The sequence below is a fragment of the Sapajus apella genome, unplaced genomic scaffold (assembly GCF_009761245.1).
Source record: "Sapajus apella isolate SASKATOON/1434 unplaced genomic scaffold, GSC_monkey_1.0 scaffold54, whole genome shotgun sequence".
Taxonomy (NCBI): Eukaryota; Metazoa; Chordata; class Mammalia; order Primates; family Cebidae; genus Sapajus; species Sapajus apella.
The window spans coordinates 1,166,239-1,187,122 of record NW_022436994.1 but is presented as its reverse complement, the minus strand read 5'-3'; the positions used below and the strand labels follow the sequence as shown (position 1 = coordinate 1,187,122).

Here is a 20,884-nt window from a genome sequence, read left to right as displayed (position 1 = left end):
ATTAAATTAGTGCCAGCTACAGTTTTCCCTTTAATTCTACATTGACTCCCTTCTCCCCAGTTCTATCACATCCCTGAAATTCACTGTCACAGCACACCATGCCCGTGCACGTGCACACATGCACACAACACACACATTAACCACTCTCACTATGGAGCAGCAAACACGATTTTTACAATTAGTAACCAAGCCCTCCAAATACAGCACAAATCCCAGGAAATTTTGAAGACTTACTTTATCAATTTTTTCCTCCTTCTTAAGCTGCAGTGCAGTTTCCAAAGTATAGTTTCCTGTACCCATGTTTCCTTAAATCTAAAGTGTGTTTGCCCAGTCTTAGCAATTACCAAGACTAATTGATGATTCAGCCCAGCCATTGGGGTTGCTCCCACAGGACCTATGGGTATCTCCAAAGAAAATGTGAGCTGACTCCTACTCTCCGAATTTAGAACACTCTGACTTGGGATCAAAATTTTCTTTTATCTAACCTCAAATAACCTCCCAACTAAATTCTGACCATTTATAAGACTCTTAAATGATCTTTGATCTTGCACCTTCCCAGTTACCCAGTCATGATTCTTAACTTGATATCAGATCTAAGGTCTTCATATTACTCTTTAGCTAGGGTAGCTACATCATTTACCATCCAAAGGGCACAGCTTTTGAAAGTAGAATAAAAGTGTGTGCTATTAATAATTACGATGGGGCAGTTGACATGACCCAAGACCATTCTGGCAGTGTCATATTTTTAACCAACTTAGGATTTCCATGATGGTCCCCTAATTCTCAGGCTTCTAAGAGCCTAGGGCACTACACAGGGCTTTGTGATGACTAGGATTCCTTACCTAAGTCACTGAGCCCTTCCTACTGTGACCCGATTAACTCCAGTCAAGTTTATTATCATAAAGAATCACTTAATCGCCACTGAATAACATATCTGGCTCAGTTTACTTTCGGATGGGTGGAAGCTCCATGCCTACTGGAGTCATATCAAAGTCCTTTTCCCAAAATAACTCTGGCAGAACACTGCTGAATCAAATATAGAACTCCAGACTGTTGCCTGGCCCTTCTTCTCACACATATCTCATAAATACAGTCTCAAGGCCCTAGTGTATTCTTTATGTAGTCTACTTGTTTTGAACTGATTCATTTTTCTTTCCAATGTTAGTTCTTAATTCCTCAATACCCGCAGAGTATACTTACCACAGTTTGCCTCAGGAGAAGCTCAGAAGATTCCCATGCATTCTCCTAAAAATATCACTAGAAGGTTCAATGAGGCTTCCCTTTCCATTCCATCTTAATTTTGCGAAGCCTCAGGTTCATGCGTCACAGACAATGATAAATGATGATAAAAGTTAGTTAGAATTTATTGAACACTACTATACACTGACACTGTGATCAAGAATTTGCATGCATTATCTCACTGTATCTGCACAAAATATGAAACAGGAACTGCTATTTACAGGAAAAGTGGGTGAGGTCTAGGAAGTGTAAGTCACTTGCTTAAGAACATATAGACAATAAATACTGAGAGGAAATTTGAATCCCCATTGGTAGAACTCAGAAACCATTTTTAGTTGGGAATGTGCATATTTAAAAGTGTAAGACGGCCGGGCGCGGTGGCTCAAGCCTGTAATCCCAGCACTTTGGGAGGCCAAGGCGGGTGGATCACGAGGTCAAGAGATCGAGAACATCCTGGTCAACATGGTGAAACCCCGTCTCTACTAAAAATACAAAACATTAGCTGGGCATGGTGGGGCACACCTGTAATCCCAGCTACTCAGGAGGCTGAGGCAGGAGAATTGCCTGAACCCAGGAGGCAGAGGTTGCGGTGAGCCGAGATCGCGCCATTGCACTCCAGCCTGGGTAACAAGAGCGAAACTCCGTCCCAAAAAAAAAAAAAAAAAAAAGTGTAAGACTAGCTAAATGTTTATAACTTGTTTGGTTTCTTGAAAGATTTTCAAAAGCATTATTTTGGGAGATTATTTACATACATTCAAACTGTATATAGCCATAGACAAACTTAGAAATTATAGACTTTATCAAAAATGGCGGCTTTTCTCATAGTTTTGTCTTCTTTCCCTAAATAATTATCTGCTGCACAAAAATAGATATGAAGGCGGTTACTTGGTTATTCATGCTAAAAATCCATAACAGAATTTTTAATGAGAAACACATATATTGAAATTATTAAATATCACAAATCCTAAGGTTTAACTGCAGTGTAATTCTGAAGCAGGAAGAAGCGTTCCTGAGACAGTAGATTCAGCCACAATAGCCTCAGCTTTCCTTACCTGGTGCCCTCTACTTGAAGATTGTTTTCACAAAAGGATGGACACGTAGTATCGACGCTAACTGTGCTGCTAATGAAGAAATTGACAGGCACAGCTTAGTTTTGATCATGAGCCCATTTTAATTTCTCCTAAGAGAAAAAAAAATGAACGTAAGTGGCCACGAGCTTTGTAGAGGGCATCTAAGCAGATTGTGATGTTGAGGCTCCCCTTTGCCTTTCCTGGAGGTCGCCTCTAGGCCAGACGTTAAGATTTAAAATGACATAACATGACCTCATGAATAATTTGAGGTCTAACTTTGTGAACTTCAATGACAAAGTTTCATCGAGTTCCGCAGAATGAAAGCCAGATGTAAGTAATTTACATTGTAGTCATATTTAAAAGGAGGCAATAAAGGGAGAAACACCACCTGGAAGGTTAAGCTCAACAGTAGCCATGTAATGGGCAGTTAGCATCCATATAGGTCACCTGCCTCTTTAAAATGTTTGACACTTCCAGTGGACAGCAGCGATTCTCTCTCTACAAATTGTTTATGAAACACAAGCTCTGAGAAAACCACAAGTTGTGTTGAGATGAGGGGACTATCCGAGAGTCTGGAACCCTAAGAGACTTGTTTATCAGTGTCTAGGGAAGAGTTTGGGTGCAATTAATTTTGTTTTGTGTGGTATTTTTTTCTTAGTAAACAGCAACTTTTATTTACTTACCTCAAGATACTTAATGTTTTACCCTACCTTTAAAGCATTTTAGGTCTTAGGATCTGGAAGAAATAAAGTATTGATTTGCTTCTGTGACACAAGTGACTGGTTATAACGGGTTCCTTATATGCAGAATGAGTGGTTTGTATTAGTTGCTTATTAAACTCTGTTCTGATTCTGAAATTCACACATGCTGTGAAGACATTATACACATGTGGAAAGAGGGATTATTCATGTTGCTTCTTCCATCACTATCACATGAGGGATTCTCTCACGTTTTTGAAATTGCTACATGGAGAGACTGGTAAATCCAGCAGGCCAAAGCACTGGCTGGTATAATTCAGAGGAAAGCAAATTTGAAAAGCTCATCTCTGGTTAGTATGAGTTAGCGGCTTTCTCCTGCACTCTTATTTTCTCCAACTGAAATAAAATTTCTTTGTGGATTTTTTTATATTGCTTCAACATCGAAGGGCATGGACAGGAACAGCACATCTAACCCAGTGAGGATTGTCTTCCAATTCTTTAGATGGCTATTTTAAAAGTTATTTCTAAAGGAAATATCTAATTTTGTATCTTCTGGTTACTTATGAAAAAATTTTAAAGTTTACATTTGGCACTTACGCCTCAACTTAGGACAGATTTTGAAAGTGGGATGTGGAAAGCCATTCTCTCATGAACCTGTGGAAGTGAAGTAAGGAGATCTCCCTCAACTTCAAGATGAAAAAATGTCCCCAAGACCTTAGGAGAAAAGGACATAGCCACAAAACAGAAAGTCCCTCCCCTTCTCCAGGTTAGCTCTTACGTGGATCAATGGCTCTGAAAGTTTACATAGAAGACTGCAGGCATCACAAAGAAACAGTGTTTGAAGAGTAAGTTAACCAAGTTTGAAGATGTAAAAAATGAATAAATGTAATCTAAATAAGATACCACGGGGACACAAAGGAATGATCTCCGACAGATTGTATCATGCCCGAGGAAAGAGCATATTCAGATAAACATTCCTATTTTAGGTTTTAGTGGCGGAAATGTCCGAATTTTTAAGAAGCAAAATAATGACCAAAAGCTAATTAAAAGGGAAGGAAAACAATCAAAAAGTGAGATGGGAGAATTTTATTTTTGGAGCACTATCAATAGGTATTTTTCAAGAAGAGATTTGCAGTTTTTTTAATAGGATCAGGCATCAGCAATCATTTTGTTAAAAGAGAAGTGGGCGGGAAATATTTCTCCTAGATTTGGATACAGATAAATTGTCTTTCCTGATAATTTACTTCCACTCTTGTAGGAGAGTATAGCGCTTTACAAGGACTTATAAAAAAAGTTGGACTTAGTCTCAGAATTGTGTCATGTAATATACGGTATATATTTACTTCTTAATTAAATTTTCTCATTTCAAACTATTAACATAGAGACAGTTTGTCTTTAACAATGCAAATAGCCTACAGAAGATAATGCATATATGTTTATTAGCACTATTTACAGTCCTTGAGATGATACAACAGATATTTAAGGGAAAGTGTTGGTCTACATTGGCAAAACTAAAATATATATTAGGCACTTTTCATAAGCAGAACAAAAGGCTTTTCCAATTTTATCTTTCTTCTTCCTTTCTTTCTTCCCTCCTTTCTTCGTTTCCTTTATAGCTTAAATGCTTATAACTGTCTTTTAAAGTAATTCAATGGTATATCTGTACTATAAAAGCTTTCACACGCTTTATTTTGCACACTTTTAAGCTTATTTTTATTGTACTTTTATAGTTAGAGGGATCAAGTTCTTCTTTATAAGTTGAAATGCTTTGCTAAATTAATTTAGAACTCCTCTTACTTAAAATGAATGCCCTTTTTATTGAGAACTGCTTTAACAGCAGATAACCTTGAAGTCAGGTCATTTCCATGACATATTATATCCATGTTTATGCTAAAGGTTGAAATTAAGCCAAAATCGTGTGAGCACATTGAAAACATCCTCTTAGGCATAACATATAGAGCATATACAAGGTTCTGCTGTTTGTTTTCCAAGTGATGTTTAGTATGGTTCAGGTATTATTAACTAGGATTATGTTTCTGTGCTCTGAACTAATTGTCCGTGAATGTTTGAACATAAAGAGATTTCTTTTCTTAGAATGATAAACTTCAAAATTGTTTGCTAAATATAAGGAGGATACACAGTCTGGTTGGCCTAAACATGAACAGATGTAAAATATCTCCCATGATTGTCTCCAAATCTCATATTCTGTCCCTACTCACAGTGAAAAATATATTTTCAGAAAATAAATAATATTGTTATGAAGTTATTGTGTCGTTAGTTTTCTGAGCTTTAAGTTATTGCTGCATTCAGCAATAGAAGATAAGTGATTTAAAATGCAACAGCTATGTTACAGGGTTTTGTTTTGTTTTTTTTCTGGCTAGTAAAGGCATTAGCCAACTACACATTCTTTATCTGTAAAATGAAAATACATACACTGCATTGGCTCCCTGATAGCATTGTTAAGACTAATTCCTGTTTCTAGCTAATACTGAAAATTTGTGGTATAGTTGCATAGAAATAATAATGGGAATAAAAAACGTGTACTCGTCTTAGATGGCAAATGCTATTAATTTTGTTAAAAAGATTTAAGCCCACTAATAGTTGGGGCGCATAAGGATAGATAGAGTTTTTAACAGAATATACATTGTTATTTCAGTTCTTAATAAAAAAAATAGCATATGCATCTCAAATGTTCACCAAGGCAGATAAGTAGATTTGTTCCACATTCTGAAACTTACTGTAATATGTTTTGTGTGTCGAAAATAATATTCTTTATTCACTTAGTTCCAGAGAACATTACATAATTATTGTGCTATGCAAAAGAAAAGCAAATAAACAAAACAAACCACATAACGAAGACCTTAACGGTATTTAAAACCCCTCCCCCACTCCAGAATACAAGGAAGAGGAAGGAAAAGAAGGCAGGAGGCATGCAATTTTTTTAAGTAAATAGAGCATGGTGGGCTTTTCTTTCGAGAAAATTCCCTCAATACGTGACTTTGTGGACTTTCTCTGTTTTCCGTCTGCCAGCTGGAGCGACATGGCTCCTGCACGAGCTGCTTGCACTGAAGGCTGCTGAGCGAGACATTCGCGTGACATCGTCGCCGCGATGCTCCGGGCTGGGGCAGTTGTAACTGGTTACGCGGCGTTTCCCTCCAGGGCCGCTCTCCCCCGTCCCAGCGCCCCGGTCCTCGGGAATGCCCAGCTCCGTCCCGCGGCCTCGCGCTCCGAGCCCCCGCCGTGCCGTCCTCCTCGGCTCCGGCGACCCGGTCCGCCGCGGCTGAAACACACCAGCTGGGCCAGCGGAGCGGCGCGGAAAGCCCCCTCCGCCGCGCCGCCGAGCCCTGCGCCCTCCGCGGCCGCCCTGCGCGGGCTCCCGGGCGGGGCGCTGTCCAGCGCGCACAGAGTTAAAGGCATCATCGCAGCCATTAGAGGGAAAAGTTGCGGCGCGGCGAGCCCGGCGAGGTCCTCCGCCCGCCCCTTGCCCACTCCCCACTTCCCGAGCCGGCTCCGCGCCGAGGGAGGGCGGTGATCACGCCAGCCGGAGCGGCGGGCTGACGTGGGACGGGCTGCCAGGTACTGGAGGCAGCAGCCAGGCGGCGCCGCGCTCCTTCCTTCCGCGCGATCCCAGCCCGCGCGGCGCCGGGAGCCTCGCCGAGCCCCAGCCGGGGGTTCGGAGCCTCCGGAACCGCGGCCCTTCTCCCGCAGCACCCTCGCCGAGGCGGCGGCAGCATGCGCGCAGCGGCGCGCCCGGGGCTCTGAGCAGAGCCTGCCACCCACTCGCACGCCTTTCTTCCGGGGCTTTTCGGCGGCTGGCCACACTGATGTGACCCCCCTCCCTTTTTGGAATGATGGGGATCTTTTTGGCGTATGTTGGATTTGTTTTCTTTTCCGTTTTATGTGTACAGCAAGGGCTTTCTTCTCAAGGTAAGTCTGTGCTCAATGGCAAATATACATTTGCTTGCGCGTGTGTGTGTGTGCGTTTCCTACACTCAAAAAGAATGGGCAGGCGGATGTAATAAGCTTCCTAGCAAATACCAGTGGGCTAAGGCTGTATAAACAGCGTTCTGTTTGACGATTTTCTTTAAAGTTTATTAAACTGTAGACAAGGTAGGCTGGAGAGAAAATCTAGCTGGTGCCTGACAATGAGGTGGGCTCCCACTGAGCACAAACACAGGGTCGTGTGTGTGTGTGTGTGTGTGTGTGCGCGTGTGTGTGTGTCTGTCTGTACTTTCTATCTGTGTGCATGCACAGGGTAGCCACTCATGCATACATAATCAGCGCAAACAAACACGGGGCTGGATATGGGGACCCTCCATTGCCAGTCTCTCTTCCTTGTGTAGGCAGACTGGGCTTAGAGTTTCCCTTTTCTAGGTCCGTGTGACTCCTTTTGTATGTGTGTTTATCAAAGGACAGGCTCCTCTGAGGACCCATAAAAAGGCACAACTTGCATGACAAGCAGCAGCAGCCTGGCGAACCCGATTGTTCAGGACTTCGCAGGCTGCGGCGGTGGTTTCAGCACCATGAACAGATCACATCTCTGCTGCCAGAAGACTGCATCACTGCTGCAAGCAGAAATGCCATACCCCTTCTTCTGCCAGCTACGACAGAAAAGTCGTTTTCAGATCAGAACGTCTCCTTAATAGCTTCCCTGTTTTCGGTATAAATGTAGTTTCATTTCACTAGAGATCATTTTTAAGATTTCATAAATTGTTGAAAAGAGACCATGTCTCTCTTTAAAAGGCGGGGTGGGGAGGGGGGGAGTGCAGCCACCCCAAATCATTTCTGCAGTCCCCACAGCCCTCCTCTCCATACGTGTGCATTGTGGTTGTGCACTTCCATTGGCAACAAATCTTTCCAGGACTACTTTTAGGGAACCATCAGCTCTTTGCAAAGTGTCCCTTAGAGAAGATAAGAACAACCCTGTTGGTAACAAGATAACAGTATTTCATGTTCAAGAAATGCCTTTCGGAGGAAAGAAACATTATATGTTTGTGAGTTTCACCACGGTTCCATGAATCTGGCAAACTAGCAGTGTCAAGATTGGTAATGAAAAGGCTGAGAAACATTTCCATAGTGACTTCTAAATAATATTTAATGTGAGCTAAGCCTGGATGTGTGATCCTTACATCTTAAGATGTGTGGCAATTCAAAATACAGTGACTTGATGGGAAAAATACAGGTTAATTTGGAAACATACACAGTTTATAAAGTGTGCAACTTGCTTCACTGATGCAGGTGCGTTTCGCTGGTGTTGCTAATAACTGTTTTTGATGAATCAGGAATGTGCATTTTGACAGATAATCATGATCCACTCTGTTACATGAAACATCCAGTTGGTCGTAGATTGTTTAGAAACTTAGAGGCAAGAGGCTCTCCTCATTTATCAACTTGACAGATTGTCTAAATTGTATCTCACTGAATCTCTCGTAAATTTTGCGGAATTCTACAATTTGACAAAAGGTATTTGGATCTACCTGCGGGGCTCTTGGCTAAGAGAGTTATTGGCAAGCTTGTTAACCTTTCCATTAGCTGGATTTGATCAACGACATAGTGATTTAGGTATAACACCAAAAGTTAGACAGGAAAGAGGCAAAGGAATGGGCCTCGGGGAGCCAGACTAAGCCGAGGATGTCAGTGAGGGCTTTTGTTGCTATTTAAGTTCAGGGAAAATGTGGCGAGCTCTCAAGGAAAGAGACGCTGGCAAGAGGGGTGTGGATATTCCAAAAGGATGCCTTTCTGTTTTGCAGCAAAATTTACCGAGTTTCCGCGGAACGTGACGGCGACCGAGGGGCAGAATGTGGAGATGTCCTGCGCCTTCCAGAGCGGCTCCGCCTCGGTGTACCTGGAGATCCAGTGGTGGTTCCTGAGGGGCCCGCAAGACCTGGAACCCGGGGCCGAGGGGGCCGGCGCGCAGGTAGCGGATCCCGCAGACCCCGCGTCTCCCCTTCGCTTGCCCGGTCCTAGGGGTGTCCAGCACGGGACTGGGGGCCGAGGTGCTGCGAGGGCACCCCTGGGGACCCGCCCGGTTCTGTGGGAGCGAGCGACCCCCAGGGCTTCCAGGGAGGGAGCGAGAATTTGTCCCGGGGACGCTAAGTTAAAACCCAGAAGGAAGTCCTGCTGCCCAGTCTCCTCCAGTTAAACTGGGAAGCGCCTCTTCCCCTAAGTTCTGGTTCTCAGGAAGATGCCCGCCTTGCTCCTACCGCGCTGCCACGTGCCGGGACGTCCGCGAGCCCAGTTTCCGGACGCAGAGATGGGGAGGGGAATCGATGGGCGGCCTCCACCCCCCCGTCCCACCCCCACTCCCTTCTCGGGGCACCAGGCACTATAGGGGACTCCAGCCCCCGGACTGAACGCCCAGAGGACCAGGGCGGCCAGCTCCTCTCACCTCCACCTCTAACAGTTCCGTGGGATGGGGTGGGGGGAGACTGGGAGAGAGGGAGAAGAAGTAAAGGAGGGCGAAGAGGGGAGGAGGGGGGAGAAGGGGGGAAGGGAGGAGGGAGAGAAGGAAGTGGGAGACCAGGAGAGGGAGAGAGAAGGAGAAAGAAAGGGGAGAGGGAATGGGTGGAGGGAGAGAGAGAAAGGAAGGAGAGGAGGAGGGAAGAAAGAACTGGAGTGGGAAGGGGAGAAGGATGGGGGAGAGGGAGAAGGGGGAGAGAGGGAAGGAGAGGGGGAAGGGGGTGGAAAAGAGGGAAGGAGGAGGCGAGAGGGGAAGAGAGAGTGAAGGGGAAAGAAGGAGAAAGGGAAGGGATAAAGCGGAGAGAGGGAAGGTAAAGAGAAAGGAGAAGAGAGGAAGAAACGCAAGGGGGAAAGAGGGAGGGGTGAGGAGGAGAGGGGGAAGGAGGGGAGGGAGAACTGGAGTGGGAAAGGGAGAAGGAGAGGGGAGACAGGGAAGAGGAGGGAGAAGGGGGTGGGAGAGAAGGAGAGAGAGAGAATGGGAGGGAGAAGCCGGGAGGAAGAGAGGGAGCAGGAGGGAGAAAGGAAGGGAGAGGGCGAGGGAGAGAAAGGGGATTGAGAGGGAGAGAGAAGTGAGAGAGGGGAAAGAGGAAAAGAGGGAGGGAGGGGAGAGAGGAGGAATAGAGAGAGAAGGGGGAGGGAGGGGAGAGAGGAGGAATAGAGAAGGGGGAGGGAGGGGAGAGAGGAGCAAGCCAAGTGAGGAGAGCAGGGACTAGGGGAGCGCGGAGCGCGCGGAGGGGACTGGGAGGACGGGAGAGAGCGCGGTGAGGGGAGGAGCGGGGAGAAGAGGAGGGGACGACAAGGAAGACCGTGGGGCGGGGGCGGGGGGGGCCCGTGGAAGACTGGGCGGGGGGGGGGGGGAGGGCGGCCCGCACCAGGCGCGGAATGTGCTCCGGGCTCTTCACCCTCACGCACGCCGGCCGCCCCGGCCCCGCCACCCACCCCCGCGCCGCCCCCGGGCCCGCGTTCGCACCCGGCAGCCCGCGAAGAACACCCAGTCCCGCCGCGGCTCCCGGCCCCGCCTCCCGAGCGCAGCTTCTCCGCGGCAGGGACCACGCGGGGACCACGTGGGGGCGCGGGAGCGGCGCGGCTGGGGCCTGGACGGGGGTGGGCGCGCGGACGGGTCGCTCCCCGGACCCCGGGTCCCCCTGACGGTCCCGCCGGGGCGACCAACGCTGTGTCGGGAGCGCGGGCGGGTCCCTCCCCGGACCCCGGATCCCCCTGACGGTCCCGCCGGGGCGGCCAACGTTGTGTCGGGAGCGCGGGCGGGTCCCTCCCCGGACCCCGGGTCCCCCTGACGGTCCCGCCGGGGCGGCCAACGTTGTGTCGGGAGCGCGGGCGGGTCCCTCCCCGGACCCCGGGTCCCCCTGACGGTCCCGCCGGGGCGGCCAACGCTGTGTCGGGCGCGCGGGCGCGCGGGCGGGCGGGCGGCCTCCGCGGGACTGAGCTTTCGCTCCTCGCCGGCAGGTGGAGCTCTTGCCCGACAGAGACCCGGACAGCGACGGGACGAAGATCAGCGTGAGTGCGGGGGCGCCCCGGGGGCCCCAGACCCGGCCCGGGACGCGCGGCCCCTCCCTGTCCCCAGAAGGCGCTGCCCGCGCTGCAGGGCGGCCGGGGCCCAGGCTGGCCTCACTAGATACAGACAAACGGAAGCACGTTTAGAGTCCCTAAATAAAATTGTGTCACGTCGGTAGCTCAACATTCTACACAATTGTTTGCTATCCGGAGAGGTTGTGTGACACTTTCTTCCCTTGCTTTTTGTGACTTGCCTAACAGTAAGAATAAATACAATGCCAATATCTACCCAAAATTAAGGAAATAATTATCCTTTAATAGAAAGTAAAACACTAACATACGAAAATATTTCTAGGGAAGAAAATATAAAGTATCCAACAGGATACGGAAATTGTGATGAAATTAAGCAACTCAGTTTTGAATGTCATTTTAACGCATGGAATGTATTTCCAGTGCTGTTATTCAAAATCATATAATGCCAAAAGGCAATATAAATGTAAAACCATATTACAGGACCTACGGACCTATTGAAAATGTAAACTTACAGTTCTACGCTATTGCTTGTTACTTTTACTAAGTGTGCTTTTAAAAAATGAAAATCTTGTTTTTTTTTACTGTACCTCAAGTGAAGCCACACAGCCTCAGTTAATAATACTGCATCATTTGATAAATAGAAACGAAATAGGTATGAAATACAAAAGGCGGAAATCTGTTAAGTGTAAACATATTACTGTTATTTGTTTTTAGGAATCTAAAATCCCAATGACCAACATTTGAAAAGAAAATGTATTTAAAGGTCTTACAAACGCATAAAGTGGTAGATTGGAGTTAACTACATAACTAAAATTGTACAAATATATTTACAGAGAATCCATTTACACAGAATCCGGTTCTGTGATCTAAATGTGTAACCTCAATATGGAAGAAATAATAACAAAGATGAAATATCAACCATAAACTCTGATTTATAACTCATAAAATTTCTGACTTTTTAGAATAATTATTCTTATATCACAGAAACTTGTTTTCCTACAATATTAGACAAGCTTTATTGGTAAAATCTAGCTTTTTCTTAAATATTTTGTTTTTCACATCCATATATAATTAGATAGATTTCTTGGTGACTATTCCACCTTCACCGTTCACCCATCTCCCTATCATTTAAAGACCGCTGACAAAAACAGCCTCACACACCCTGACCTCTGGATGCATACAATGAGAAACATGATTCTGCATACAGCTGTTGACAGTACTACCTATGGCAACGGTGCATAAAAGTTAATGAGTGGAAGAGAGTTCTAGACACAGACTGAGGCAGAAAGTAGTTTGTTCCCTGTTTATCCACTGTGTCACCTTGAACATATGTTCTCAACCAGTAGTTACTAACTTTGAATTCCCGAGAGAGCTTTTATGAAATACTGACATAAGCTCTGCCCTCTAGAGATGCAGACTTAATGTTTCTGCATTACACCACATGGAAGTATTTTCAGTAGCACCCCAGATTATTTTAATGTACACTCAGTGTTGGAAATCAGTGACCCAAACACCCCAAGCCTCAGTTTACTCGACTATAAAATGGGGTAATCAACTCTAACTACCTCAAACTTTATTAGGAGATTTAACCGAAAATAAACATGGAAGTATTAGTTTCCATTTTTATAGTATTAGCATATTTATATGTAATTTTATATACGCATAAATACATATGGTTCAAATGTTGGAAATTATTTGTATATATACCCCTATATGTAAAAACAGATGAGTATCTCTCAGATTTTCCTAACAATTTATGACCCTTTGAAAGGGTGGTGGTCATTAGCAGAAAAAATAACTTTTGGCCTCCTTCACTTCTTTCCTGTATCTTTCAAAATCAACCAAATTCTTGAATCCCAAATGTCTTATGAAACCAGTCATGTCTCAGTTATGAAGAACATATGATTATTTATCAAAGCTAACTGTTCTGATAAAGATGCTTACATATATAATACATTATATATAATATAAAATCATATATTACATCTAACATATATATCAGATATATGATCTTGTGGTTAATCTGATAAACTTAGCAGAAATAAGAAGGCTGATTTCAGTTTTAAAAATCAAGCCAGTGTTTTATCGATGGCATCCCAGGTCCTGATGGCGTAAAGTGCCAATAATGGCATGGGATACACACTTTGAGCAACAAGACTTCAGGTGATGTGAAGCTGTGCCCCAATCCCTGCCACCCCATGAGTAGAGGCAAGACTGCATCTAAAATGTAAGAAGAAGAATATTAATACCCGAGTGTCTTAACAGCACCTTTAGTAGTCATCCCAGTGTGGGAATACAAATGCATTCTCACTCAAACTCGTGACCAACAGAATATTTTTGTGATGTCTGAGAGTTGAGGGATTCGTTTATAGACCACAGGGAAAACAAGAGGTTGTTTCACCTATAGAGTGGGCCTTATTGGCTTGTGCTTCATTGAACTGAGTTAAGCAGGCAGAGGCCAATCCCGTGATGGAAAAATGACAGAGCAGCTCCTGGCATGTGGACAGTGGGGGCCGCAGGCTGACGGAATCTGGCACTCACTGCATTGAACTAATTAGCCCGAGTCTGCAAGTGCAGTGGTTGGTGGAATAGGGTAACTAAGGCCTTCAGATGTGACATTAAGAAAATATAAAGCTCCTCACTATGGCTGTGGGGCCGTTAAGACCGTTTACCTTTCCAGCATTAGCAAGTTCAGGGTAAAAAAGGGGAACAAAAGCATTTGATGTAGCACTTTGTTTCTTTTCGCCTGCAATTTTTCAGACAGTGAAAGTCCAAGGCAATGACATCTCCCACAAGCTTCAGATTTCCAAAGTGAGGAAAAAGGATGAGGGCTTATACGAGTGCAGGGTGACTGATGCCAACTACGGGGAGCTTCAGGAACACAAGGCCCAGGCCTATCTGAAAGTCAACGCCAACAGCCATGCCCGCAGGATGCAGGCCTTCGAAGCCTCGCCCATGTGGCTGCAGGACATGAAGCCTCGCAAGAACGTCTCCGCAGCCGTGCCCAGCAGCATCCATGGCTCTGCCAACCAGCGAACGCACTCCACCTCCAGTCCTCAAGCGGTAGCCAAAATCCCCAAACAAAGTCCACAATCAGGTATGGAAACCCATTTTGAGCCTTTTATTTTACCACTCACAAACCCTCCACAGAAAGGTCAGCCGTATGCAGTAGACAGATATGTGAATGATGGTTTTTAAAATCAGAGACCTAGCCCAATGCAGGTGATTGTGTGAGGTGAGCCCCGAGCCAGCAGCGATCCACTCAGACCTCAGAGCATGTAGGTGCACCCGGTGAGTCCCCTAGTGGTGCTTCGTTTCCAGGGCATCTGAGAGCTGGACTCTGCTATTTTTTCCTTTCTGTATTTACACATTATAAGAACAATAAATCATGTAATGTTGGTTACATTACAAATGCATGTTCATTTTCTCTACAGATTTATGTATCGATAATGACCCAAATTAAGAGGCTTTCACTTAATCAAAATGTAAATGAGAGAGTCATGCCATATCATGCATTTTCAGCAACCCACAGCTTTAAGCAGGACTTCTCCAAGGGCTTTTGATTTTGAAGGAGAAACCTCAGCTGCCTGAGATGATGATAAGTTGGGGGGGAGGTGGAAGGCAGTAAGCGGTGCAGAGATAAGGCAACTCCGGTGAATGCGCCTTCCAGGCCAATTTAGAAGCTTAGTCATAGGATTCTGAAGGCAGCTGTGCAAGTTAAAGCTGTTCTGAATGGCATTAATATATGCGGTCATTCAGCCAATGGAAATGCATGGACGTTTTAACCTTGATATGGGATATGGGATAAAGGCTTCTGGAATGAGCAGTGCCCTGCACAACCCCGAGGTCATCTGATTTCCTCAATCACATGACATGGGATGAAGGGAACACAAACATACCTACTTAATCCTTCTTTAGGTTTTTCCCTTTATATTTTATCACTGAAGACGTATGGATGCCAACATCAGTAAGGGAAAATTATATTGCTGATACTTAAGTTCTCTTCAGCCATTAAATTAAAACGTCTGATTACTTCACTAGGATGATTTCTGAGATCTCATCTCATATCATCCTGAACACACACACACACACACACACAACTCAGAAATCATCCTAATCAAATATGTATACTTTATATATATTAAATATATATAAATACATATATCAAATATATATATAAATATATATGAAGAAATACACATAGGTATGTATCCTTAAGTCCTTGCTTGTGAACAATGCTTTTAAAATACTGTATGCCAAAATAGGTGTTCTCTTAATGCTTTACTTCCTAATGGATGTGATGTGTAGATTTGTAGGGAGGGCACTTGGATTAGGGTTCTCTGAGTTTGCCCTGCCTTAGCAGGTAGCTAAGCAACTCTCCTGACAAGCCTTGGTCATTGTAATTTATGTCGGTCTGATGAATAGATTGGCTTAGCCCCTCTGAAGCCCAATGTGTGTGGATTTGTCTAATTTTTTTCTTTATCATCTTTTCTGTTTCCCAAGTCAAAGGACAAAGGAATATAGCTGGAGCATATGTGTGTGTATCCATACACACAAACACACCGGTATATGCTAAATGTCATGGAAACCAAATGATGGTTACAACTTTGTGACCATTATTTGAGGAAGATTTATTTAATGTCTTTGGAGTGATTTTCCCCTCTCTTCACATTATCACAAAAGAAGTTAGACACTACGTGCAAGATTACAGAGTAGCCTAGGCAGACAATTTACAGCCTAATTTGCAAGAACTCCAAATCATGGAAATGCAATTATTATCCTATGTGGACTGTTCCAAGTTCGATGTCATCGATCTGTTCTGCATAATAAAATCAGACAGATCACCTATTCCAAGCGAAGAATTCCAAGGGTAGAGTGAAATGTTTTATCTCTTTCTAGAATATTTTGTTAGCTTTTGAAGTTTAATAATGCAATCTAAAAACATCTATTTGATTTTCATTTCTCTTAGCACTGTGATTAGTGCTAAATGATGAACTCTGGGTCTCCTCTAACAATTTTCACAAAAACATTACTGTTCTCATCCCATTGCCAGCCTTAGATACAAAATGGCTTTTTCTGGAGTTAAAGGTAGAAAGAGAGAAAAAAAATGACTCATGAAGTCTGTATTCATGAAAAGTCCTGTTCACTAAAAATATCTGCTTACACCAAAGAGTAACCTGAAATATCTCAAAATATTTAGTTTCAGTGTTTCCAACCAGTGAACACTGGATAATATTTTTATACACTTCTGTCAACATTTTCTAACTTGTATTTCAGAGGCTGTGGCAGTCTAGCTGCTCACTTTATTTCTGTGTAGGTTCCTATACTTGCACAATTATTATATATAATTCAGTATCTGGGGTGGATATTTATATATTATATTCACTGTAATACCCACATTCTGATTTATGATTTTTGCCTTACAATTTTCAGATTTTATTCAAATAAAGTTTATTTTAATACCCATGCTTCATTTATCCATTCATTTATTCACCTTCCATCCCTCCCAGGAACTCTCATATAGGCATAGGGACACAAACATGGAAGACGCACTTCTCCTCAAAGGATTTGTATTTCAGTTTGCAAGAAAACAAAATATTTGTACATTCTATCATTATTCTATGAAAGACAAGATGTGGTGAAGGCACAAAAATCAAAATCTTGCTTTTCCAAGCCAATGGCTGTAGTGTACCAGCCTTTCATCTTTTATTGTCTGTTACAAAGAGGCATCCTTCATCCATGGTGTATGGGACACTGTGATATCAACCTCTGTCACAGAGAGCTGGCCTGTTTGGCTCTTTATTTTTGTCATAATCTTTGACTTAGTTGACTAAATTATTTAGACCGAAACACTCACCTCTTAATTCATGCTATTTTTCTGTCAATTTCTGTTTCCGCAAAGGAGAACGTATTAGCTGAAAATAATTTTATGTAAAATCTTCAAGTTTCTATACAATTAATTTAAGCAGTTTTTCTAGAGCAGAGATTTACATCAATAGAAGAAGATGAGAAAGACAGTCTATGACCCATCTACCTATCACAAGATAAAGTTACCTGTTATTTAACATGGCTAGTCCCATACTTTTTCCAGATATTTTTTGGCAGTTTTTGAGCATGTGACTTCCCCTCCCTCTTGAAGTTGTTTCTTCTTTATCTTTATAAATCCTTAACTTGTGAAATTATTTGAATTCTACCTCCATTTTGTAATCAACAATTAAAATATTGAAGCAAAACAGTTAGGCAAACAGATAAACAAAACTTGGCTTCTGAATACTCTCCAGTTTTGTGCACCACGTCCAACTTAGATGACATCAAACCTACTCCCCTCTGCCCTGTTTCTTTTTGCTCTATTTGCAAAAAGCTTAGGAAGAGATGCCATTAAATGTAATGTATCCGGAAAGCAATACATGGAGTTGGAAGCAGAAGCAATGTTCTATAGATGTTCTGAGAAGGTGAATTCCTGCTTCTTGCTGGAGGAGTCAGGGAGGGCACCCTGGAAGAAGGGGCTTGGGGGCTAGGGAGAGTTCTTACAAGCAAATATGGTAAAGAAAGGCCTTTCCGAGAGGAGGGTGGCGCCAAGCACAGCTGGCTGTGGAAGTCCCAGGATCCTGACCAGGATAGAGCGGTTTAGGTCCCTCTTCACAGATAGCACAGGACTCAGCAGCCCTCCACCATGCCCCCAAATGCCCCAATATATGAAGGCATTCTCTACTTGCTTCTTCCTGTCTTATCTGGCGTCTCCAATCCTTCCAGAAGCCAAACATTTCCTCCACAGACCACCTCTGCCAGTCCTTCCTTCATTCTCTCTGTCTTCATTTTTTTCTATCGACCCCTCCCCACCTTCCCAAGGGCACACAACTATAAGCAGCTTCCTGCTCCTCCTCCCCCATGCTGGCCGTGGGTCGGCCCCTGGTGTGCAGAGCTGCCTGCTGGCTCCAATAGGTCAATTGCCCAGGTCAGTCACACTCCTGAGGCTGTCATTAAGTCACTGGTGCCTCCTGCTTCCAGTTCCCCACCCGCTCACATCTCGCCTTCCCCGTCTCTAGGCAGCCTTTCTCCCTTGATCACTCCTTCCTGATACTCTTGCCTCTCTTCTCTTTGCAGGCTGGGCCCTTATTTACTGGCTCCCCGCATTCCACTCCCCTTTGTTGGCCTCCCCCACTAAATTCCTCTGTTAAGTATAGTTCTTTTCTTATTGTCAGCTCCCTGATCTTCTCATTCATTTCCATGGTTTTACTGCTCAATTTTCTTCGAAAATTGTTCCATTCACCTTTGTACCTCTGCCTCATTTCTGTAGATCCAGACTCACGTTCACTCTTGTCCCCAAAGCATCTCCACGTACATCCTGCAAGAACTGCGGAGGAGGAAGGATGTCTGCACACTTGTCTCCATCCCGCCCCTTGAAGCCTGTTTTCCTTCCCCTGAGCAAAGCCTGGCTGGCCTGTGACCACGCTGTGTATGTGCCCAATGAAGTATGCAGTGAGCTGTCCCAATTCTAGACCTATGCTTTACCGAGGCTAGACCTGTCCTTAACAGCACCTGCTGAGCCTTCCTGGAGGCCAGCCACCGTGGAAGCAGTGCAGTCACCTTACTGAGTGAAGCCCAGCCAGGACCCTAGGCGTGCAAGCCAGGAAGCGGCCTTGGGCATCGGGTCACTCCAGCCTTCCTCCATCCGCAGCTCCCGTGGCTGTGTCATTGCACTCACTGCCCACCTAAGCACAGAAAACACGCAGAACAGAGACAGAGGATGATCTGTCATTTTAAGGCACTAGGTTGTAGTGAGATTTGTTTCACGATTGGTATCCAGATCAGACCCCCAATACTCAACTACTCAAAACTGAATTTATCTTGGCTTTCTCGCCAAAAAAGAAATGTTCTTCCTGCTGTGTTCCCAAGCTCTTTTAATAGCGTCCTCACAGTGATCTGTCTTGAGGAAGCATGGAAAATGTTCTCATCCCTTCCGTTAGTTGCCGCACTGAATTGTCGTAGCAAGTGTCTCCCTAAAACATCCTCGAGAATCTGTCTTTTCTGTTCTAAGCAATACTGGTTTCATTGTCAACACAGGCCCTCTTCGCTTTCCTCATCTATTCCAGTCGGAAGTTCTCGTTTCAACTCTAATACAAAGGACAACAGAGCAGAAATGGTTACTATTTTCAAGGTGCCAACATTAGTGTTTGTGTTCTAACTTCCAGCCCTGCTTCTTCTGAGTTCCCGATCTCATTTAGTCCTTCCATTTGGTACTGACTGAATGTTTGCCGTCAGTTTGTTACCTCTATGGCTCTGCAAATGTTGTTTCCTGTGCATGTGTCTTTTCCTGTTTGCTGACTTCCTACTCAAATGCAAGCTTAAAGCTTTCTCCTAATATCTTAGAATTGGTTGTTTGCGCATCAAGTTCTCAGCAGTTTGTTTATACTTCCTTTGAATGGTATTGTTGTGCCTTTAGTTCTCAAAGTCACACATTCTGGAAAACTTCTTACTGTCCAGCACACCAGGACCTTGATCTCCCTAACTATAACTTCTTGACTACAAATATTATAACTTGTATTTGCAATACTTCTGTGTGCCCTAAACAAGTGGGGCTCATGTTATTTTTTTGTGTGTGTATAATTATGTTTTCTTAATTAGATAATTTTGCCACTGTTCTAGAACCGATCAAGACTCCCAAACAGTGTTTCTCAAAGTGAGTAGTGTAGTCTCCCTTTGCCAGACTCATCAGGGAGCTTGTTAAAATTTCATATTCCAGGACTCCACCCAGCACCTACAGAATCAGCATACCTGAGTGTAGAACCAGAAATAAGCATGCTATGTTGCCAAAGTTAAAAGAATCATTAGCTTTTTAAAGCTTTGAGGGGGTAAAAAAATTTTCTTCTTATCGTTTACTATGAGACATATATCTGTATGTGTATCTGCGTCCTGCTACAAAATACTTTTCTTAGAGGCTCTGTTCTGCTGCTCTTATTGTTTCCAGTGTTGGGATGAACTTTTGTGAAGCTGTTCACTCCTGTGATCAGCAGCTGGTATTTGTAAGGAAACTGGCCGTGGCGAAGGTGGTACTTGTGTCTCCATGAGTGGAGTCTGTAGTAGCTCAGTAGGAATGCTGATTCTCTGAACTCTGAAATAACGATTGTTGTGCATTCCCCATGACGTGAACCTGACTGTTGAGAGGCAGCTGCGTAACAGCTGCCGGGAGCCCAGAGTGGCCGTATTCAGCAGGATTGATCTTAACACAGGATGTCAAAGCTGGTGCAAAGAGGGAGATGAGGGGCTGAGAGCTTTTCAGGTACATTGTTTGTCTCATTTAATATGTGGGTAAATGGTGCACTGCTTTGAGGTAGAGTCAGTCATGTAATTCAGATAGTACTGCTGATTTCCACTTAAACGATCCAGCGTGGCTGCTTACACAGGTTAAATTAGTTTGATCATTGTCATTCTATTGTATAAATGGCAACAACGTAAATCAAGTGTCTATGAATAAGGTGAAAAATAGATTTGCGGCAATGATTTGGATAACACAGGCCAAGGAATCTGCTAGGGTTATGTTTGAACCATAATTATGTAGGTTAAGAGTCTATAGTGGTTAACTTCTCCTGCAAACCATATTTAATTTTACTCATGGAAGTTCAGAAACTATTTGGGCCTGTAATATCAAGGCCTCGCTGTAGGCTGGACGGGCTTTTCCATTCGTAACTGGCCACACGAAGCCTTGCTTGTGACTACTAGTTCCTCTGTAATAAGGAGACATGAAACAGAATTTGCCAACGTTCTAAGCTCTGGTCTCAAGTGATTCTGTGATGTCTGTGACTTCAGGAAGCTACCAGAGGAGGAGCTTCCTGGATAGATGGCCAAAGTGTTGAGAAATTGCTAGAAAGGCTT

The 20,884-nt window shown here is 44.2% G+C and overlaps 1 protein-coding gene across 5 annotated transcripts in view; it reads left to right on the top strand.

Annotated features, from left to right (window-relative positions):
- Positions 1–6,401: 6,401 nt before the first annotated feature.
- The window catches only part of VSTM2A (V-set and transmembrane domain containing 2A), a 30,904-nt gene continuing 16,421 nt past the window's right edge, over positions 6,402–20,884 (top strand). For 2 of the 5 annotated variants that reach the window (XM_032244186.1, XM_032244187.1), the window contains exons 1-4: positions 6,410–6,934; positions 8,758–8,924; positions 10,931–10,981; positions 13,772–14,108. In XM_032244186.1, the coding sequence (XP_032100077.1) occupies positions 6,856–6,934; positions 8,758–8,924; positions 10,931–10,981; positions 13,772–14,108 (634 nt within the window). In that variant the 5' untranslated portion in view covers positions 6,410–6,855. Of the gene's footprint in view, positions 6,935–8,757; positions 8,925–10,930; positions 10,982–13,771; positions 14,420–20,884 lie in introns of those variants that run through there. The other 3 variants (XM_032244185.1, XM_032244188.1, XM_032244189.1) reach the window with 3 other exon arrangements.